Below are 16,125 nucleotides of genomic sequence, written 5' to 3'. Positions count from 1 at the left end.
ATAATTTGAGAAAATATTTATCCAGGATTAAGGTGGCAGGTAAATTATTTCATTTTACATAATAGAAACAGAAACCAAACAGTAACCATTTTACCTTCATATTTTATAACATGCCCCAGGCATCATCATTGTGTGACAGGGATTGGTTATAGGAAAAATGCACATCAGCAAACATTTTAGATTTCAGAAAAGACTGCTATTCATTCAATTAATTTTAAGTTAACCAGCTACATGTTCATGTATTTAGTGCATTTGTTACTTATTGAACTTTCCATGCACACTAGAAATACTTTATTAAACTTTTACAGCCATGTAGCTAGGTCACTCTCTGCAAGTAGACAAAATTCCTGGAGGATAGCGGAAAGATAATTGAATGTAGAGCCTTTGGCATTTCATAGAGTCTCATAGATGATAGTTTTAAATTTTACCTTATGAAAATATCAGAATTCTCAAATTAATGCTAACCTTTTGGGGGTTTTTGTTTTTTTCAATATCTAATTATGTAAGCATTGTGGGGGGATATTCGGGATCATTGGTCTCTAATAACTTATCACAATTCACTGAATGAAATTCCAGCAAAGTCATCCTATTTTCCAAGTGGTTAAATATGGACTAGCATTTCGAGATAATTTCTTTTCAAAATAGATCTCAAAACATAAACTGCATTTTGCAGAATCCAGAAAAGATTAAAATAGTCGGAAATCATTTAACTTAAATAGCTTTGCTGCTTATCAGCAATGATATTCAAAGGACAGCTTTCCAGGCCCAAGATGATGCATACACCACTATCTCGACCTAGGTGATGTATTATTAGTCATGCCTTCATCAACACAAAGGTATTGAGATGTTACCTTTTCTTCATCTAATACAAAATAGACACATATCTCTATGGCTTTATGATCCTTGGTTAAATGCTCTAAATTTATAGTCAAGTTCAAATAATTAAATGGCACTCTATATCATTATTGATTATCAATTATCTATGGTTTATAGCCAAAAAATAAGAATAAAAACAAAGTTTCCAAAACTGCACTGATTTGAAGATAATATTTTATATCAATGTATATTAATATACAAAAATAAAATTTAAAGTGTTGGGTAGTAGATACATTAAATACCATATAATGACATCATATAATGAAAAATATATACAAAAATTATAGCTGTTTCAAGTGTAAATCGAATACTTAAATAAAATTCTACTTCACAAAGAAACATTATAAGCAGTTTCAAACATAATGAAAAATACCTCAGTGAAAATTTATTTTGATTACGATAATAGGTTATAAGAAATCCATGCTTAACATATGTAGGTCTCATTCTACAGAGCTACTACACCTTCTACACTCAACAACTTCATTATGAACAGCATTCTTTTGTTTCAATTTTGCTTTGTTCATTCATATTTTCAACCATACACACATGAAATATGGAAATCCTTCTTAAAGTTTCCAACCCAAATTCCCTTTTCTGGTCCCCAGGATTATACTCATTAAGAATTCCATGCACAAAACTTCAAGTACTCAGTAGATTCCTAATCAGTAAATAAATAAATGTTTGCATAATAACAAAAATACCAGAGAAAAGATGTTTTTAAACCAATATTATCACCCCCTCCTCTCCACAACACACACACACACACATGCACACACACTCTTACACAATTAAAAGTTTCAAATGGTTCTCAAAACTTTGCAGACCCATATAACTGTTATGTAGCATCACATAGTTACTCAAGTTACTTCTTCTCTTCCTTGCCATTCTCCCTACCCAAAAACAAAACAAAAAATAAAATGTACTCCAGTCCTGTATATGCAAGTTTTATTAAAGGTAAAAAACAGACAAAACAACAAATAAAAACATATGAAGTACTATGAAAATTCAGTGTTATCATTTGTGTTTGTTTATTTTTATCAACTCGCCAAAACTTGGAATTCTATCTTGTTTTTTGTTTTGTTTTTTGTTTTTGACAAAGTTTTGCTCTTGTCGCCCAGGCTGGAGTGCAGTGGCCTGATCTCCGCTCACTGCAACTTCCTCTTCCAGGGTTCAAGCAATTCTCCTGCCTCAGCCTCCTGAGAAGCTGGGATTACAGGCATGCACCACCACACCCGGCTAATTTTTGTATTTTTAGTAGAGATGGGGTTTCATCATGTTGGCCAGGTCCAGAACTCCTGACCTCAGGTGATCCACCGCCTCAGCCTCCCAAAGTGATGGGATTACAGGCGTGAGCTACTATGCCCGCCTGGAAGTCTACCATTTTGAATATTAACTTTTTCCATCCTGGACACAGGTCATGTCTGGGTAATTTTATTTTATACAAATGATAAATAATTTCTAATATTTTATGAGAAAATTGCATAAGAATACAGATATGTCTGAAATAAAATGTGAGTTTTAATCAGGAATTGTTTTGATCTACCAGAAGTTGAAGAAGGGAGTTTGAGGGAAAAGAAAAGGGCACTGGGCCACCACAGTGGCTCCCGCCTGTAATCCTAGCACTTTGAGATGCCGAGGCAGGTGGATCACCTGAGGTCAGGAGTTCGAGACCAGCCTGGCTAACATAGTGAAACCCCATTTCTACTAAAACTTCAAAAAATTAGCCAGGCGTGGTGGTGCACACCTGTAATCCCAGCTACTCAGGAGGCTGAGGCGGGAGAATCGCTTGAACCCTGGAGGCGGAGGTTGCAGTGGCCTAGATCACACCATGACACTCCAGCTTAGGCAACAATAGGGCAACCCTGTCTCAAAAAAGGAAAAAGAAAAGAGCACTAACATTTATCGAGGGCCTAACATAACTTGAGCATACACGCAGTCTCATTTAGTATGACACTCCATTACAGTAGGTATTATTCTCAGTTTATTAGTTAGTCAAGCTCAGTCACTTGTCAAAGGTGCTACTAAGTGGCTGAGTCATTTTTGGGACCAAAGTTTTTCTTATACCAAATCATGCTTCTCATTTCAAGGAAGTGACACATCTAGAAAAAAAGTAATATCTCTGATTTCTTATTAGTTAATTGAATTGGGAAGAAATTTCCACAGGCACTGACAGGAACTGAAATATTCCAAGTCATTAATTTTATTAATTTTTTATACATGATGTCATTTCCTATCCTCCTGTACCCTGAGAAATAAGCATTATTAGCCTACTCTGAAAATAAGAAAGTGATAATATAGAGTAATAGTCATTATAAGGAACAGCAAATTAAAACTCAGCTCTCTTTGGTTCATGATCTTAAAACCCAATACATACAATTTAGAAAAAAAAAATTTGTTAATCTTATTTTTAAAGAAACAATGATTTATTTTCCAAGGGCCAGATTGCTTTTTAGGTAATATATAACAGACTTAGCCTAAAGAAAAACTATGATTTATAAATTAGATACATGGAAAAAAAATCAGCTTAACAATAAAATTGCTTCTATTGGAAAGTAAGTAAAAGAAAACATGCAAAAAGCTGGATTTTAAGAGAAGTAAAATTCCTATCTTGATTTTGGTAGAAAATGAACTTGAAGTACATTTATCTACAGCTGTAGTAAAAATCCTCTGGAACACAAATGCTGGCACATGTGTGCATGCATGGTATACATACAAATGCACTTGTGTTCACACCCCTCTTAATATTTTAAATCTATTGTCTACAAAATACATGTTACCATGTAATGGAGTTTTCTTTCATTAAATGCTACATATATGAGCTACTCCTTAATTGGCGAAATTCTAAGATGGCAAACAGAATAACTGTGGCATTTTGTTATACTTGACCAGGCCTACAATTTTTAATAATATTCCATCATTAACATAGATCACAATCAAAAGTGAATAACAGTAACATTGAAACTGATGTGTAAATAGTCTTTTCCTCTTTCTTGGAAAGACAGCTTATGTTTATCTTCAAAGTGTGGAGGAGAGGATTTGCAAAATGTCATTACTGTACAAGTAATGCTAGGGCCAGAAAAGAGAAACAGAGAGAGAAATGAAGTCAAATAAAGAGAGAAATTGGCAAATTTTCTTACAACTTTTTTTCTAGATGGGCATACATAGCAAGTTCTACTTATCACTAACATTTTAAAATAAACATATAAATAATTAAGAATGTTTGTTAGTAAGTCGTTCTTGTTCTTTTAAAAACTTTTAAAATAACACTTTGGAGATCAGGAACTGACATCAATAATGCATTAATAAAATTGGAAATTATAAAAATAGTAGCAATCTTCCCCTAACAAAGCTGTAAGTAAAAGGTGGATGCTTTCCCAAAGTCATGTATTTCTATTCTTTTTATTGTAACCTATTTATTGCTGCCTTTCCTATTGAGATATTTTTGTTTCATTTATTTCACATTCATTTCAACCAATATTTACTAAAACCCCGTTCAGAGTGTGCTGGATAATTGAAAGCCTCAGGATTTTTTTTTTTTCTTTTCCTTAGATAGAGTCTTGCTCTGTCACCCAGGCTAGAGTGCAGTGGTGCCATCTTGGCTCACTGCAACCTCTGTCTCCAGGGTTCAAGCAATTCTCTGCCTCAGCCTCCTGAGTAGCTGGGGCTACAGGCTCCCACCACCACACCCAGCTAATTTTTGTATTTTTAGTAGAGACAGGGTTTCGCCATATTGGCCTGGCTGGTCTTGAACTCCTGACCTCGTGATCCACCCGCTTCAGCCTCCCAAAGTGTTGGGATTACAGGCGCAAGTCACTGCGTCCAGTCGAGATGAAAATATTAATGTAAAATCACACTGCAATATGATGAATGCTAGAAAAGAAGTATAGTATGTGCAAAAGTCTGTAGGATCTAGCACAGGGAAAGGGCAAACTATCACTCTGTTTCTTCAAGCAACAACAAATTCAGTAAATCTTTCTGCATTCTGATCAAGAGTATGGCATCCTGGCAGTGATATACAAGACAAAAAAGGAAGATGAAAAAAGTATAAAGAGAAAGGTGAATGATGACTCCTAAAGTTATCTGAGGGCAAACAGAACAAAGGTAAAAAGAAATGGGGACGATTAAACTGACATAGACTCAAATCACTTTAGACTGCAAATATGTGCCTAAAAATACCAACACATACACACGCAGGCATGAGCTAAAGTCTACACAGGCCTATGGTGAGACTTCCCTTGGGGAGTGGAATATCAAGGATTAGCAAAGGCAGAGTAGAAAGACAAATGAGTGTGTGTGTTCAGATTTCCTGGAATCTATACAGAGATCCCAATTTCCTTTCACATAAGTAGCGCCATTGATGCCAGTAAGAAACAAAGATTCCATTAAGGCTTATTACGTGATTTAATATCCTGGTGTGGAATTTTTCTGCCAAAACTGTTTTAATCATTTATTGTAAATGAAGTGGTAAGAAATAAGATATTTTTATTCCACATTTTATATCTCAGCTATACAGTCCAGAATTATCTTCAGCAAAACAGTCCTATAAACCATAGTAAAGACCTCAGGACAATTAAAGATGACTTTGTCAACAAATACCAGTCTTTCTCCAGACTTGTACCTAAAATCTGGTAAACCACAGCGTCATTTGAGTTTTTTTTTTTTTTTTAAGTTATAGCCATTATATGTTAAGAGGTTTTTAAAAAGCTGTATGGAATACGACATTTTTATTTGGGGAAAAAAAAGGCTTTATTTTGTCAACTTAATAATTCACAATTTCATATAAAAATTAGGGAAATAACTAAGTTTCTATAATGACATGATACCCCCAAATACGTCAAATATGATCTTAAACAAGAAATTTTTAAAATGTACTCAAATGTAATACTTTAATGAAGCATTAGTCAAATAATTTACTTTGTATGATATATTCAAGATCACATTTGTAATTGTTAGTGTCACTAAAAACAGCAATAGTTTTCTTGCTGTTGTTTTCTGGTTATAAAAGTTTTCAGCACATGAATATATTATTAAAGACGGTTCTAGCATAAATCCTATCTCAAAGTAGGCATCCCACTCCTGACAGTCTATTGTTTCTTCAATACTAAATACCAAATATGAGTTCATAATACCAGTGGACACACTCACAATATTCAACATTTGATATGTCTTTGCCATCACCATTAGTATTACACAAAACAATCTGGAATCACATCTACTAAGTGTGAAGACTCTTTGAATTTGTGCCACTTCTATGGTGTAATACGTGTTGAAGATATTTCTACTCCAGGCATGCCTTCTGAGTCAGTATTTATTAGTGAATAAAATGGGAGTCAAAGGAGAGTAATCTTGTATTTATTCCTCTGGTAACTTAAAAGACAACCTTTTAAAATAGGAAATGGAAAACATCAAGTAATATAAAATATAAGTTGAATTTTTAAAACCTAATTTTAAAAGCTAGAATTACATGCTATCATATAAAATGACACTCTGGAATAAAATGAGATATGAGTAGCACAACTATATGTAATGATTAACCTCAAGCTCTATGTCATTATATGGTAGTTTACTTGAAATGGTATTAAATAATTATTTATTAGTATTTGATATATCATTAATATCAAATATTGAAGACAAAATGTACTTTGCTTAAATTTGATTAAATCAAAGGTCAATAGATTTTCACATTCCTTTCCTACAATGTAGCCTAGCCAAAGAGAGATTATTTAACTGGGGTAAAGAGTGGTACATGTACTCTGTAAGAATTACTTAACAAATGCATCAGCTACAATTGTGTCATCAGTAATTCCTTATCCTTACCTTTCTGACCTCAGAATACCTAAACAAAGAACACAAATTCACAATGTACAGAATAGACTACGCACTTCTACTGACATAGCATATGTTGCTCCCCTATGAGACAAACTTTTTCTAGTTCAACTCTGTTAACATCATACTGCACTTTAAGTGTAAGTATATTTGTCAGTGAAGGTATTTCTTTTTCATTTTGCCAGTGAATAAACAACAATACACAATTTGTCTCCCATGGTCTAAAATCACTCTTATTTGTCTTCACTTACAAAACAAATGGCTATCTAGTGTAGCTTCTGTAAATCCCAGCATTATCTTAACCCACATTTCAAGATCATGATCAACAAAATCTTTGAAAATCATGCTTATTGTGCACACTAAAACTTTGTTTTTGTCACTTACTACCTTTCATATAAAAGAGTTGTGACACTGAATTCACTTTCCACTGTCATCAGTACTCAATTTTATGATAGAAATTTAACCATTGAAGAAACAGATTTTCTAAATTTTATTAAAATAACAATAAAACAAACAAAAACCAGCTTCTTATGTTAATTGTTTAATAGCCAGGTTGTAACATCACATTTTTTGAGTGTACTGTAGCTTCTTATTCTAGGGGACACTAATTAGTTTTAAATGGTGTTAAATACCATCCCTGCAGTTGCAAGTGCTTCTCTGGGATTTTTTACTACAGAAAATAACTCCTGCAATTTAAAACCACTTTGTTTTCTTCAGTCACAGCTGATAGTGAAACAGTGACCTGCAGAAATCTTTAGGGTTTTCACCCCTCTCTCACTGCCATTAGTCTGCCTTCATTTTCTAACAGGTCTTTTCCTCTCCTACCATCGCTCTTCCATAATTCCCATCCCTTAAATTGCAGCCAGCAGAGAAATAGCGTTAGGCTATTTAGGTTCTCCATTCCTCCACTCCCCCTTACAAAGCCTTGGCTACCCTTAAAGAAAATTCTCCAACAACGTGTCAATTTTATATTGGCCACAAAGACAACGTCTGTTGGTTGAGGAAAAGGAAAGAGGGACTGGAGCTTGGAGACTGGAGTTTGGCTGTCCCTTTCCACAGACTGGGATCTTTGTGGCGATCAGAAAACATTTCCTGCATAAGAAATCAATACACTCTCTGGTTGCAGGATTGGGAAGCAAGAACGAATATGTATCAGCCGTGTCCTTAAAGGAATGGAACACAACATCCATTAACCTTCCAAACAAGAAAAGTCATTTTCTCCAAATATGTCACGCTTTCTTGCATTATGACACATCATCACAACCTCAAATCCTCTGGTAGCTCCCCCACTGGGGATTGGGTGAAAACTATAAATCATTCCTGTACTTTCTTTTTCTTCCGCATTTCCGCTGCACTTCCTCCCCCTCCCTCCCCCCATCTAGCTCTAAGACGTTCCTTCTCTTCTGTGCATCAACCGGGGACCGAGAAGATAAAGACAAAAATTCACTCTCAAGAGGCGGATGGGGTCCTAAAGGATCAGTATGTGTTTTCATTGCACCCCTCCACCCCGTCCTCAGGCGACTCCAGAACCAGAAGACCTGGAGAGTTTGCACTTCTAGTGACTGCCTTCCGACCCAGGAAAGAGCAAGCGTGCGAGATTTTTGCGCAAGCACCTCAAATAAAATTCCAGACCAGGGGAGAAGGTATACCCCTGCCTTCAAGTGTCAGGAAGTCATTTGGTCCAAACAGGCAAGCTAATGAGTTTGCACCACCTTGTAGCCAAGATGCCCCAAAATCAAACCTGGAAATGGGTGGGGAGTGAGAGGGAAGGACTCTGTGGGCATAGGAGAGAGGAAGTAAAGTGGACGTTTTGCTGGGCTGGAGCAGAAGGGAGATGTCTATAAATCCATTTCACAGGTGGAGCGTGTGTGTCACCTCAAGGGGCTGCAGCCTGAATAATGGCATCCCTCTCCCTCCTCACCAATCTCTAGTGCAAGCTGGCTCTAGGTTTCTGCATCTTTCTCCTGAAAATTCCACCCGCACTTCCAGCGCATGCTGGTGAGCTATCCAGCCCTCACCGCCCTATCTCTAAAACCCTGAATCCTAAAACTAGCTCAAGAGACCTTTATCAGTGAATACCACAAATCAAATGAATCCAAAAGTGACAATAAAGGAGAAAAAATTAGGCCTGTGTGTTGAAACAGCACGTTTTAACTCCATCTCCCAAAAGTGCTCCCCCGCTCACCTTCCCCTGTCCTTTGGCCACTTACCTTCTTTGGGTGGTCGCTTGGCCTCCCTGGTAAGATTGCAGACTTGGGTGGTTTGCAGCTCCTGGGTCAGGCAGCCCTCTGTCTGCTCATTCAGGGGTAACACCACGTTATTTAACAAAACCAGCGACTGGTCGTCGATCCCCCACTCTCCCAAATGCTGAGGGCAGGTGCATTTTGTATACATGATCCCACATGATTCTGTTCTCCCATTTTCTGATTTTAAGCAGCTCTCCAACCAAGTGCATAATACATGGCAACCAAATTGGCTTGGGCTGACCTTGTTCAATACCAAAAACTCAAAAAAAGATTTCTGATCTTCTTCCCCTTTTTTCTGTAATCCTGGGAAATCAGATGGAAATACTCGACGTATTTGAATAAAATTTTTATCATATTGTAGAAAAACGAAAGCATTCTTGGAATTGCAGAGTTGCATTATAGAATGATTCTTTCTTAAAAGATCCTTTATTTTTTCATGGGAAAAATGATCAAACTGATAAGCCAGGAGTGAAAAGTTAGAGCAGCTAAGGTCCTTTTTGGAAAATTTCAGGTAAATGCTATATTTGGTTGGATCTGGATTTTCCAGCGTCCAAGTGCAGTTTGTAAAGTTTTTGGGAAACATTTCACTTACAGAATACGATCCATAAATGACTCCCTTCACCAAAGTTGAACACCAGAAGTCTTGGGCAGCATTAAATCCAAACATAACCAGGAGATAGGTGGAAAATATATAAATCAGCAGGTTACGAACAGCCTTCATCCTATGTCATTTGGCCTGTAAAAATGGCAATGAAAGTAAAATGCAAGTAGGAGTCTACACGCATTGAGAAAATAAACTCCTTTCAATATTACAGCCAGCTGTTTTCAAGATTTCGGTAAAAAACCCTTTTTAAAAGAAGGACAGGTAATTTTTATTTTATAACACAGGAAAATTATCTGTTGCTGTGTGAACAGCGCCCTCATGTGGCCATTCACAGTGGTCAAATTCGCAACATTCCATTTAAAAATAACATTTAATAGCATTATTAATAAGAATGCCCTAACTTATCTACCAGGATATCCTCCACGTCCATTATCATTCTATCGAATGAAAAGGGAAAACATGGAGTTTTAAAACGTCATAATGTAAACGCTAATTGTCGAAATAGTATTAATCAGTCTATAGTCTATACAACCTCTCTCTCTCTGTCCTTTGCCTGCAGTAAACACCATCATACAAAATCTAATCTGATAATCTGGGAACAGGCTGTCATCACATTATTTCCCTTCTCTTAAATGTGAAAAGTAATGATGATAAATTATGGCCACAGTTTTAAAAGCACAAATGATAATTTATTACAGATGGAACATCATCTCCCAAATGCCCCACTTGCCTTTGCAGGGGCCACCATGTGAACTGCTCAGAAATTCCTTTGCAAAAACATGGGCATTCATGTGGATTAATTAATTTTAAAAACATCATTTGAGAAAGGGCATAGATGGATAAACACATAGGGGAGACTTGTTGTTCAACATCACCATTGAGAACCAGGATTTAAGGCAGTCATTTCAATGTGATATGCCCTCTTGGGATACATAAAGTGGATCACTGTATTAGTATCTGTATCCAAAGGTGATGTCAGTAAAAAAAAAAAAAAAAAAAAATCCAAAACCATAGTAATTGAGCTGGTTTCAGTCTTTTAATTTTTGAAAAATTATCTTATCAACTGTAATTTAAGGCTTACACATGGTAATAAAACACATTAGCATTTTTGCTCCTAGCAGATTCCAATTATTGAATTGCTCCCTTTCCAACAACAACTCCAAAGCTCCTCTTTTCTTTTCTTTCTTTTTTTTTTTTTTTTTTAATTTCAACCCTGGCTTTGGATAATAAAGTAGTCCTTGATTATATTTACCTCTGTAAGTTGTTATCCAAAAATAACTTGAATATTTTTCAGCTTTAACCTTTAAGAAGTTATTTCTTAGAATAAATGACACTGCTTTTTGTTTGTTTGTTTGTTTAGCCTTTGAGCTGATAAAAGTGATGCCAAGTTAATTTTAAAAGTCTTTAGGCTGCAGTCTCTTCCACTGTTCTGTAAACAGAGACAGACATACAGACATATAGACAGTTAAGAGTTTTCATGCCTTTGCCTGGGTCTTCTCTGAACCAAAGGATAAAACCCTCTTCCTTCCCATTGCATAACACACACCAACGCATGCACACCAAATCCAGTGACCGAAGTCCCTGAAGATAGATCTGCATTTTCTAGATTATAATTCAAATTCTATGTCTTGATATAGGCAAACACAGCCCCAACTCTAAATCTCTATATAGCAGCAGTTTAAAATAACATCAGAACTGCTGGGACCATCAAAACAGTGTTCTCTGTTTCAAGCAAATAGCTCAATGAATAATGCATTTTCTTCATGAGAAAATAAGCCAATGAGCATTTAAAGGTTTAAAAAGAAACAACAACAGAGAAAGTTGTAAGAAATTCTGGAAATAATTTCCTTTTTTTTCTTTTTTCTTTTTCTTTTTTTTTTTTTTTGCTGTTGCACTTTGCAGGCAATGCAGGTCTGCGCAGTGTTCTTCAGGATAGAGTGTAGGCGTTGAGAGCCAATGTGACAATAAGTGTCTAAATTAGGAATTCCATCCATGAAAGGGGATTTCATTTTATAATCAGGAACTCAAAAAGAGGTCGTATGTCTTTTCCTAATGAAACTGGTACTTTTGCTTCCATTTATTTGGCAGTGCATGTCTGCAATGCCGTGCTCATCAATGGTCAGAAAGAGTGAGGAAATAGCACTTTAATGCCTGCTCAAGAGAGCACACTCAGTATAATGCTCTTTATTTTTCATCAGTCTGGAGTACAGAGTCTTGTTTTGTTCTAAATAATAAAAAATAAATCATTACCCTCATCCCCCTTTGGACTGCAGGGACCGTTCAAAAAGCTGTATTTCCCTCTTAAAGAAGAGGTGGGGGCAGGGGCAAAGGCTGGCCACGGAGGTGTCAAGGATGTTTTATTTATTTATTTATTTATCTATCTATCTCTTGCTGAGAAGCAAACCAGCACTGAGTTTAGCTATTCTCACAACTGATTTTCTGGGTGACACTTTAGTTTAGTCGAACATAGACGGCGCCATCACTCCACAGATTTTTTCCCCCCAATAGAAGACCCACTGCCTTCTCTTAACTTCCTTTTAACCTAAAATTTCCCCCCCATAAAATTACCCCAATCACACAAAACTGCCAGATTTTCTAGGTCTCTCTGCTTATTCCTTCTGACCCAGCACATCTCTTGAAAACCAGACTTCTCTAACTTTTCAACTGCGGCGTTTAAGTAAATGCAGACAGTCGGATTTGCTCACAGCCTCCCCATCCGCCAGCAACAGCCTTTCCTTTCATTTTCCTCCCTTCTCCAACATTAAGCCCAAAGCTCCACGGTGGCGACCCCCGGCAGAGAAAAGGTGACCCCTGGACCCCCTTCCTTACCTTCCACTCCGAAAGCTCAGGGAGGCTCTTGCTCTAAGACACCAGCACAGGCACGCGTCCCAGCAACAGTGACGGAGAGACTCCCCTTCGGTCCCAATCACCGTTGCCCATTTTCCCCGGCTCAGCTTCCAAAATCAGGATTTATTTTAAAAAATGCATACATACGAAAAGCAAAAGGTGAGGGGTGGGAACGAAAGGGGGGTCGATGAGAGAGAGAGAAAAAAAAAAAGCCACCAGGAGCCCAGAACCTTGCGCCGTATCCAACTGAATCCAACCTCCAATCCGAGGGGGGCTAAAGGGAGGAGAAGCCCCCCCAAGGGAGACTCTAAGGAACCCCCCAAAATGTAAGTGGCTTAAGAGCGAAGATTTGTTTCATAAAAGCTACCCCCAACAAACCGATTAGCCAAGAAGCAAAGAAAGCGCTGAGACGAGAAGTGACCGGCGGCGGCGGCGGCTGCTATGGCAGATTTGTTGGGGCGGTGGGTTTATTACGGGAGTATTCGTGGTCGGATCGGAAGGCTCAAGCTTATGCTCTTTCCTCTTTCCGCTTTCCTCCCTCCTCCTCCTCCCCCCTGCAGGTACTGATGGACGGACGGCGACTAAGGAGAGGGGGAAAAATCCTTGGCTGGTGATGTCGGAAAGCTGTTTGAATGCCCAGAGAGGAGGGAGGCGCGAGAGTGAGCGAGATAGTAAAGCTCTGTCTCGGGTGTGCGCGCCGGCGCGCGGTGCTCGCTTTCCCTTGGGCGCGCGCGGGGGGGCTGCGCGTGTCCCGAGAGCGCGTCAGCGCAGCGGCCTCCCGCGTGCTCGTGTGCGCGCGCGTCCCGGGTGCCGCGCGCCCCTCTCCTGCACAGCTGCGGTGCGTCCAGCCGCCCGCCAGAGGCTCGGCTCGCGCGGCGCGGCCGCTGCGACTTCCTGGAGTTCTGCCTACCGGGTGCGCGGGCGGGTGTGTGAGAGAAGGCGAGGGGAGCCGCAGGGTGGGAGAGGAGGGAGTCCCGGCGGGAGGGCGGGGTAGAGGCTGGCGGGAGGGGGGCTTCACGGAGCTCCAGCCAGGGCCGCGGTGCGCCTGCACGTCACGGCTACTCAAACCCAAGCACGTCCCGAAAGCGGTATTTTCTGCGTCTGGGAGGTTTTTGCATCCTCAGTTCCCACCGCTGGGGCTGGCGGCGACCAACTGTAAGAGAAACTCACTGGGAGGCGAGGCAGGGGGGTGCGGAGGATGGGAAGGCGACTCTGAAGGGTGGGAAGTGAATGCTGGACTTGATCGTCTTTCTCTGTCTTTCAGCGCGGACCTGTCGCAGCCAGAGAGCTGTCATTTTAGCACCGGGATTCAGAATTGATCCAGTCCGCAGCGGAGGGGGCACATCCCAGCTCCCGAGCTGCTGAGTGTCTCTGGCTGGAACAATAGTAGTTTTTCTCTGCGAGGCTGCAATTAACATCTTATTTGTTCTGGCTCCATACAGGCTTTGTCAGGATCGCGGTGCGGCGACCGAGGTTGGGCTCTTGCATTGCTTTCTGCTTGGCAATGGAATCATGGTTTCGGGGTCTAAACTTTTGTTTCATTTTGTAGTCTTAATGCATCTGATTCTTTTTCAAGTTTCCCTAGTAACAGGTTTGGGGACGGGGTGGGAAGAAACGAGAAAAGGGGTGAAGAGAAACAACCAGATTATATAGAAAGGGAAAAGGGATAAGTTTCCCCACCTTTTAATCTATCTGCCTGTCTATCTATCTATTATCTATCTATAAGTCATTTTGCCTCCTGGACAGTTGGCTGACGAAGTGTCTGATAAACCAGCTTCAGATACATGCTACAAAAGGTCATTCGCCTCCTGATTATGTCTCTACTTGTAAACGCAGTTGGTGGTTTGCAAAACAAGTGCTAAAATAGTGCGATGATGTGGTGGGAGGAAACCATCATGGGCAATTCATATAAAGTGCTGGAATCTTCATAAGGGTGAGTTTCTCGAGCGGCAGGTGAAGTTGAATAAAGCAATTTTCCATCATTTGTTCCCCTCACTCTTGCATTTTTTTCCTCCGCTCGTTTCTCTCCCCTGGGGCGATTATGGATAGCCAAGAACACCATTTTAAAAGAGATTGATAGTGAAAACAGGAAGATGCTGATGGTCTTTTATCCACTGAAGTTGTTTGAAATATTAAAATTGGTCCTTTACTTCTTAATACATATTAACAGAGTGACCCTCTTCAAGGCTTTCCCTTGTTAAATGAGTGCCTGTGATAAACACTCTGTAAGGGAAACAGTTAATAATTCCCCAACAGGCTTTAACTATTTTCCCAGTAACAGATCACCGGCAAGAGAGCAGCCTGGGTGGCATTTTGGTTTTGTGTCATTTTGGTTCTTTAAAATATTTTTTATTCATTTAAGGAAATGTTAAAAGGAATAATTAGGGTTTATATCCAGAACAAATTTTGAAACACCATTTAAGCAAACACATTTTCTTTTAAAAACAAAGAACATTGAGCAACACAAAGGAGAAAAACATTTTATTTCAACTTCCCTAGAGATCATAATTATGATTTTTGCAAGGCAATTTGGCCATTTCTGTTACTTTATCCAGAGGAAAAGAAAACCATGACAGATGTGGAATAAAAATGGAGAAAAAAAAATGCTTTGGGTGGTTTATACATAAAAAGGAAATAATGTAATGGGAGGTTCAGTTATACTTCTATTTTGCACCTAGTGATTTCTCATATTATCTTGTAACACTGTGATTTTGATGTTTCTTAGAAATTCTTAAAGTCATGACACAGTGGCATAAGAATAACAGCTGAAAGGGACAATTTAAAAGGCTTAATCCTAAATGGAAAGGATCACTTACTCCCAGGATCATTTATATTCAAGTAGAAGTCAGGGCAGGGTCAGAAAAGAAAGCCATCCTTAATAAAGCCCTTCACCCTTCCCATTGTTTCTCATAACCTTCATAAATTGCAGGCTACTGAGCTGGCCTGATGATGATCCTGCTGAGATATATTTATAGCAGATGATTTGTGGATGATAACTACGCCAAGCAAGACACGGTCTCCAGTAACCCCAGGCTCGTCTGACTTCCTCAGGGGATTATAATCAAGAATCAGGAAAAGAGCCCTATATGAACAGTCTGGTCTCTGGACACTAACAACAGCACAATCCAAAGGCAAAGCAAGGAAGGAACCACTTTGTTTCATGTCTGCAAGATGGTCCATATAGAAAGCATTGCTGACATGTTGACCCAACAGCAAAAAGAGAGCAGCAGTTCACACACCCTCAGCTCTCTGTCCTTTCGTTTCTATTGATGTTGGTCCACTTTTATGATTTAATACATATTAAATTCACCATTTCAAATTATCATTATCTGCTTTCATTGGTCTTTTTCACGAGTCCAAGTGTATGTCTATATTTATGTTTATATATATAAACATATTTATACATACCTATGTATATGTATGCACACATTTGCAAGTATGCATACACATATGTGTGTGTATATATGTATTTGATATGTATGTATTTCAGTTGATACACATATACTTGCTTGGGAAGTTTCACTATATTGCTTTGTATTTCTCTGTTATAAAGTAATGCATTTCATTCCAAAACTAACATATTAATTGTATAAATTGATTATTACATAAGTTTCCTTGATGATTTACAGAAGAACTATTGAGATGTCAGTGTTAGCACATCAAAATATAGACTGGTATTACATTTTAAATTGACCCAGGTATTTAAAGTTAAAGCCTTTGAAATTT

General features: G+C 38.6%; 1 protein-coding gene and 1 long non-coding RNA gene across 3 annotated transcripts in view; one reads left to right on the top strand and one right to left on the bottom strand.

Moving 5' to 3' along the window:
* ADGRB3 (adhesion G protein-coupled receptor B3) overlaps positions 1-13,102 on the bottom strand; it is a 756,359-nt gene extending 743,257 nt beyond the window's left edge. Inside the window, exons 1-3 of one of the 2 annotated variants that reach the window (XM_025383888.1) lie at positions 12,382-13,102; positions 10,805-10,981; positions 8,913-9,684 (exon numbers count right to left, since the gene is read on the bottom strand). In XM_025383888.1, coding sequence (XP_025239673.1) covers positions 8,913-9,669 — 757 coding nt within the window. In that variant the 5' untranslated portion in view covers positions 9,670-9,684; positions 10,805-10,981; positions 12,382-13,102. The remainder of the gene's footprint in view (positions 1-8,912; positions 9,685-10,804; positions 10,982-12,381) is intronic. The other variant, XM_025383889.1, reaches the window with a different exon arrangement.
* A 953-nt stretch (positions 13,103-14,055) lies between these two features.
* LOC112623514 lies at positions 14,056-15,722 on the top strand. Its single transcript, XR_003119154.1, has 2 exons — positions 14,056-14,195; positions 15,329-15,722. It is a non-coding gene; the product is annotated as an uncharacterized LOC112623514 (long non-coding RNA).
* Positions 15,723-16,125: the final 403 nt, after the last annotated feature.

The sequence above is a fragment of the Theropithecus gelada genome, chromosome 4 (assembly GCF_003255815.1).
Source record: "Theropithecus gelada isolate Dixy chromosome 4, Tgel_1.0, whole genome shotgun sequence".
NCBI classification, from domain to species: domain Eukaryota; kingdom Metazoa; phylum Chordata; class Mammalia; order Primates; family Cercopithecidae; genus Theropithecus; species Theropithecus gelada.
Note: the sequence above shows the minus strand (reverse complement) of the source record. Positions and strands in the feature narration are given on the sequence as shown.